Source organism: Kryptolebias marmoratus, linkage group LG16, assembly GCF_001649575.2.
Source record: "Kryptolebias marmoratus isolate JLee-2015 linkage group LG16, ASM164957v2, whole genome shotgun sequence".
Lineage (NCBI taxonomy): Eukaryota > Metazoa > Chordata > Actinopteri > Cyprinodontiformes > Rivulidae > Kryptolebias > Kryptolebias marmoratus.
Window position 1 is genome coordinate 21,889,696 of NC_051445.1, and position 6,221 is coordinate 21,895,916.

Sequence of the window (6,221 nt, forward strand, 5' to 3'; positions counted from 1 at the left end):
CAGACAAACCTTCTCACACACGCGTCCTTCCCCCACGTCACGACCGGGATCGCGCTTAACACTCAAAAACAACAAAACAAAAAAACGTGACGGTCCGGGACTTGTCGGTTCTCCTGACACAGGACACGCGGCACGAGTGAAGCCCCATGGCGCGAGGACTCGTTCTTACCTTGCTCTCTGCCTCCTTCTTTCCTAGATGCTGTCCCATGCTGCTGACAGAGACTGGAAGAGACACAGAGTGGACAACTGTAAACAGCATAATATGTGACAATTACACACAGACACCCCTCTGAGCCAAGGCGTGAAGCATCACACACACTGAGAATAAATGAACACAACGCTGCGTACTGTCAGATGTCTCTAAGAAGCTTGCTGGTAATCAATAAAAACGAGATCAGTGGGAAATAAAGGGCACTGGTTGACGTGAGCGTGGTTTGGGTCCGGTCGCGTGGCTCAGTTTAGCTGAAACAAATGGAGGTTTAGGGTGGATGGCTCCAGGTGGAGGGGGAGCTAATCGAAGCAGAGGTTAAACATGAAATCAGAGACGGTAATAAATGTATTCGAGTTGGAGGACGTGTGACGTTTCAACAGCTACGTTATTACACCGCCCACCCCGCCTGGCACAGGATCAGGAGACGCTTTAATTGATGTAAAATAATCAATCAGGTAGAGGTTTTCGGCCTTTCCATCGGAGCTGTTGTTTATCTTATCAGCCCGTTTCTCTTCTGAGTCATGTTTGTGTTGGGTAGCTTCATATTATTAAAAAATGTCAATAATTGCTTTTATGAGACGTTATTTAGTCCGGATTACTCCTCATCTTAGCTTGCTGGTACGAAGCCAATACGAAAAATGTCTCTAAAAGCCTGGTAATTGCTAAATAAATAAAAAATAAATAAATGAGTAAGGACACAGCTTTTACTTTCTTAGATAAAAACAAAAAACAGCACTTAGACTATAAATCCTTTTAACTCTTCGGCTTAAAAACACAGATTCCCTGCTGTTTCACATGTTCTCAGTCTGTCTTTAACACAATAAATTTAATCATCATTTTAAAACAAGGCTGCCCAATAAACCTATAGAAAGTGTATCTGCATCACAATATCAGTGACCCAAAGGACCAACTGGACTAAAGTACATCATAGGCTGTTATATCCCAAATACTATGTTTTCACACCATGCATACCAATAATTTACAGTATTCAGTCAACCCCGAGGACTCCCTCCGCCCTTGAGGCTCACACCCGATGAAGATGATGGTGGCCGAGGTGGTAAAAGCGCACGGAGAGCATTAAAACGACTGGAGAGAAAGAAGAGTGAAGAAAAAGTCCATTTAAAAAGAGATTTCAAACTCCGGGGATAAGCATTTAATGCAAAAACACTATTTGAGTTCACTTGTAATTATTTGATTATTTGAATACCCCAACCACCCACACCCACACACTAAAGAGACAATGTTACTTTGCTCTTTATTCAAACAATGCAAATTAATGTTGCTTAAAAGGTTTGATCACAACAAGCTGTTTGTTAAAGCCAGGATCTCACCGGCCTGCAGCTGTCGGCAACACACTGTGTACGGCCTTTGAGTTGGAGTCTTGCTACGTTTGCGAGGATTCTCAGTGACCTCCTACGAGTCGCAGGGCTTCGCTTTTAAGGCCGCTGAATAATCTCGAGCAAATATTCTCCAGTCAGAGAGTTCCCACCTGGAACTCTTCTCAGTTTAGTTTCTGTATTTCTAAACTGCTGGAGCTGTGGTTTTGTTTGTCGACATGTTTTCAAACTCCTGGCGAACTTGGGCCAAAATTCGCTGGGAGTTGGATCAACTCGTTCAGTATTCTGAGTAAAAACTTGAGCACTTTCTTGCAATTCTGTATCCGACTCGTCCCCAACAGATATTATTAAGATACTACCTTAAGAGGATTTCTGCAAGTATTAGTAAGTTAAATTTAAGACCAATATGACTCGAATTTAAGACCTACATGAATAACAAACAAGATGATTTATTGTAAAAATAGCTTGAAAGGAACATTTTTTATTGCCTTTCATTTAAACTCACCCTGAATTATTCAAGAAACTACAACAAACCAGTTTCAGGAGCAGAGCAACCAGATTTATTTGTTTGGGAAGACCGAATGTCCAAAAATGAACTCCTTCACTGCATAAAGGAGCCTTTTAGTTTAGTTACTGTATAACAACATCTAAAAACTAAATGCATTTTAAGACCTAAAATGAAAAATCTGGACAGATTTAACATTTTTAAGGCCTAAAATGTAAATGAATAAATTTCATAAAAACTTTTTAAAGGTCCTGCAGAAACCTGGCTTAAGTTTCTAAAAGAAGAAATAAAAAGCAGCTGATTTGTTATGACTCATAGGTGCAGTAAATATAGTGTATCTACAAGTCTTGCTGGATTATTTTCCTTCCTTCGTGTCTCATCAGTCCAACGAATCAGGGTGGAAAAGTGGGCCTATGGTCTGGTACTAAATAGGTAGGTCACTTTTGCCTGTAGTTATTCCTTCCAAATAACATTTTAGCTCCTTTCGTCATCTTGGTGTGATTTCGGAAAGTCACTGAAATCAACCCGCTGCTGTTACGCCTCTGAACCACCGGTCAAGGTAGTGACTGCGCCGTAACGGTCGACATACGAAGGGATAAGCCAGCTCTGCGGCTCAGGCATGTGACGGAGCTATGACAGAAAGTTTGTACGAGCAACCAGCCGCAGGGTGTAGAGTGAGAGATGTCCCACACACATTTAATGTGTAGTGCTCTGCTGAGTTACACTCCACGCCTCCTTTTGTCTTTCATTAATGAGAGTTTACATCGTCGGGGCCCGAGCGGTGATTAACAAACAGTCAGAAGCAGCTTCAAATCGGGCTTCACAGCTGTATCAGGGAAAGTTTTGTGAAAGAGCCTAATGATGGCAGAAACAATGGTGGGATCACTTCTATTTGTTTTCAGCAGCTGCACAGTGGTGGGAGGCAGACAACGTGGTGCAAATACTTGCACCTTGTGGTTGAGTCATTGGCAGGAAAAGACGGATCATATTAACCATCTGTACACTTTCATGACCGTTTAAATATTCGATAACCACTGCTCATCCTCATTTCACACCATCTCAAACAAACAAATGGGCAAATGCAGCAAAGCTCGCCTGATCTCAACTGAGCTGTGGTGTCCTCATTTAAGCTTCCCTCTACGGCGCCTTCGCTCATTAGAGGATTTCGTGGTGATGGTTTGTTTTGCCTCGTGGCGTTGCCACTGCTCGGCTGCACAGCTCGGAATTGATTAGTAGCTGCTTCATTAAAGCCGTCCTTTGAATCTGATGCCGTTCTCCCCTGACTTATTATTTTTGCTGTGGGCTGTTGCCAAAGATTTACCACGTCCTAATCATTACGGGCTGCTCTGCTGTCTGACCAAAGGGTCTTGAGGAAGAAAGAAAAAAAAAATGGGAGTAAATGGTTTCTTTGTCATACACAATGGAGCTCAATTACCAGCTCTGATTGATGTACTTGATTATAAAAATTCATTACCAGTGCCCAGTCAGTCATGTAACACTAAAAGGTGAGGTGATGGCAGTGTTTTTTTGTGTCACCGATCTATTCTTCGGATAAAATAAACACCAGAACTGCCACTCTCCTTCTAGAGGAAGTCCACAGAATAAAGCCACCCAAGAAGGACTGCACTTATGTTAATGCCAGAGATTGACGATTCATCTGACAAAAATACAGACCTTTATTTACATACTAAAAGGTTCAAGTAAGTAGAAGGTGTAGGACAGATGAATGCTGCTTCAATCTAAAGCTCAGCCGGCCCCCACCAGTTCACCGAACATCAGCTTCTCCCTCAAGGACCATTCACCTTTACTTTCAAATAATCACAGCATGCAATTTTAGCTTTCAAGAGACTTCTGAAGACATGAAGGGGGGAAAAAAAAGGCTTTCATCATCTTTGACACTTCTCTTTCTTCCTGGCCTTTCTCTACTTTGTGCATAATAGTATCTGCAGCCAAAAAAAAGCCTTACTGCTTAAAAAAAAAAAAATCTACAAAAAAAGTGAGGTGATTTGTTTTTCTAATGCTCGGTTTATAGTCCAGACCAATGTTGGTAAAGGTCTCTGTCAAAAAGCTGTTTACTCAAGAATGCAATACGATGACCCATTTTCTCTGCAAATATATGTCCTAAAAACTGATAAAAATCGAAGGCGCAGCATCGTTGAAGGAATGCATATCGCCCGCTGGATTTCATGCCAGAATTTCAGACTAAGATCATCTCATGTCGAAGCCGTGTTTGGTCAGCCTTTTTAAATAACTCAATCTCATGCAATACTGCAAGATGCAGGAGTATTTTTTATTTATACAGTGCATTTCTTATGTTGCATTTATTATTTATCGTCTTGTCTTCCTGTGGGGTTGGTCAATGTACCTCTGCATGTGGGCGTATGACACTCTGCTGTTCCTGTTTTGCAGCCAAACAACTCAGCCCTCGAAGACTTCAGGAAAGTTGCGTTGAGTCACGCTCCGAGCATATGCTGTGAATGATTCTGAGCTACGAACACGCCAACGTTTTGCACAACAGCTGCAAAATTGGCTGAGTTGTAGACAGTTTCTGTGCTTCCGAAGGTCAGTTAATTGTGACAGCCATCTTGACTTGGGTTGACCCCAAACGGTAATCAGCTGTAGAGGCACATCCAGTCACTTAAATTCATTCAGTGGGTCACGGGATGTTTTGGTAAATAACAACGTATGCTACAACACTAAACACCAAAGAACACACGCACAGAAATGGGCAAAAACATTATCGCCCTTTCACCTTTGGAGGCGGGCAATAAACGTAATATTCGCTTGATATAACAGTAAAAAGGAGAGTAATTAAAAACAAGGCTCCTGTGAGGCTGCGGTGAACTGAGGAGCTGTCACGTCTGGTGTCCACTCAGCAGAGAGAACAAAGATTTCCCGTCGACTCCGAGCAACACCTTCATTGTGAGCCTCAGGCTGCAATTAAAACTTTAACAGTTCAACATTTTAAAACCTGCGCTGTGTGCCAGAAGGTAAACAATACTTCACCTCCCAAAAAAAACAATTAGCATCAACAGAACTGCTGGGAGACCAGGCTCGGCAATCAGAACCCCCTACAGGAACTGGAACAAAACAAAGTCTTTAAACTGGTTCCAAAGTTTGAAAAATGATGGTAATTTAAAAATCCATAGTGTCATCCAGCTCTTTAAATCTTATGTTCTTTTCCCCCAATTCCCCTGTTCCAAGCAATATTAATGTTTTTATTTATTTTCTTCGGAGAGCATCATTTGCAAGCAGCTGAACTTTCAGTAAACACATGCAGTATAATTAGCTTACAGAGTTATATTAGAGAGCACTGCTTGCTTATATTGGAAAATTGCAACATTGGCATTCATTTAAAGTTAGTTTGCTCCCGTAAAGGAAAAACTCATTTCCAGCCCTCATCAGGTCTTTTTTTCTCTCTAATATCAGCAAAATTCTTGCAAGCCTAGCTGCCAACTTTGAAAGTGGCTTTCAACTCAAACTATACCGCTCTAAATGGCTTTTTAGTTTGAAAGAAAACCGCTAATAAGGAGACATTCGAACAAAACTGCCCAAAAGCCGTCGTCACACCAAACCAGTAACAGAGCACGCAATTGTCATGATGGAGCGTGGCGAACCCAGAATGCAGACTCATGACAAAGACTAGATTACAAAAACTTACATGGCGTGGAAAACAACACAGGAGCATGGACTTAGCCTAACAGACAGAAAGGAAAGGAATGAACCAGCGAGGAATGAAAGAGCAGAGACCGGCTTTAAAGAACCGAGCGTGAGAGGAAAATGAGTTGCAGCTGGGAACATGACGAGGAACAGGTGAGGTGGGTGTGGCAGGCAGACTGGAGAATTACTGAGCAGAGGACAGGTGAATGGTGACACAGGGGAACACAGAAGGCCAAATGACACAAGGTGAACAAGAAATAACAGAATTACAGAAACACAAAAACAAAGAACCAAAAGCAAAATAAACTCAAATACTGCAGAGGCCTCACCGATCCGTCTATCAGTCTCACGCTCCGTTCTTCCCTCACTTGTGAACAAGACCCCAAGATACTTAAACTCCTTCACTTGAAAAAAGTGGAGTTTTTTTAGACCCGGAACTGACAATCCAAGGTTCTTCCTAACAGGGCTTTTTCCGCCACCTACCGCCCCCCTAAACCCCCCTACCCCC

The 6,221-nt window shown here is 42.2% G+C and overlaps 1 protein-coding gene across 4 annotated transcripts in view; it reads right to left on the reverse strand.

Moving 5' to 3' along the window:
* Positions 1–6,221, reverse strand: part of LOC108232283 (myelin basic protein) — a 64,406-nt gene that overhangs the window by 38,613 nt on the left and 19,572 nt on the right. For all 4 annotated transcript variants that reach the window (XM_025004576.2, XM_025004574.2, XM_025004578.2 and 1 more), the window contains exon 2: positions 170–222. In XM_025004576.2, coding sequence (XP_024860344.1) covers positions 170–208 — 39 coding nt within the window. In that variant the 5' untranslated portion in view covers positions 209–222. The remainder of the gene's footprint in view (positions 1–169; positions 223–6,221) is intronic.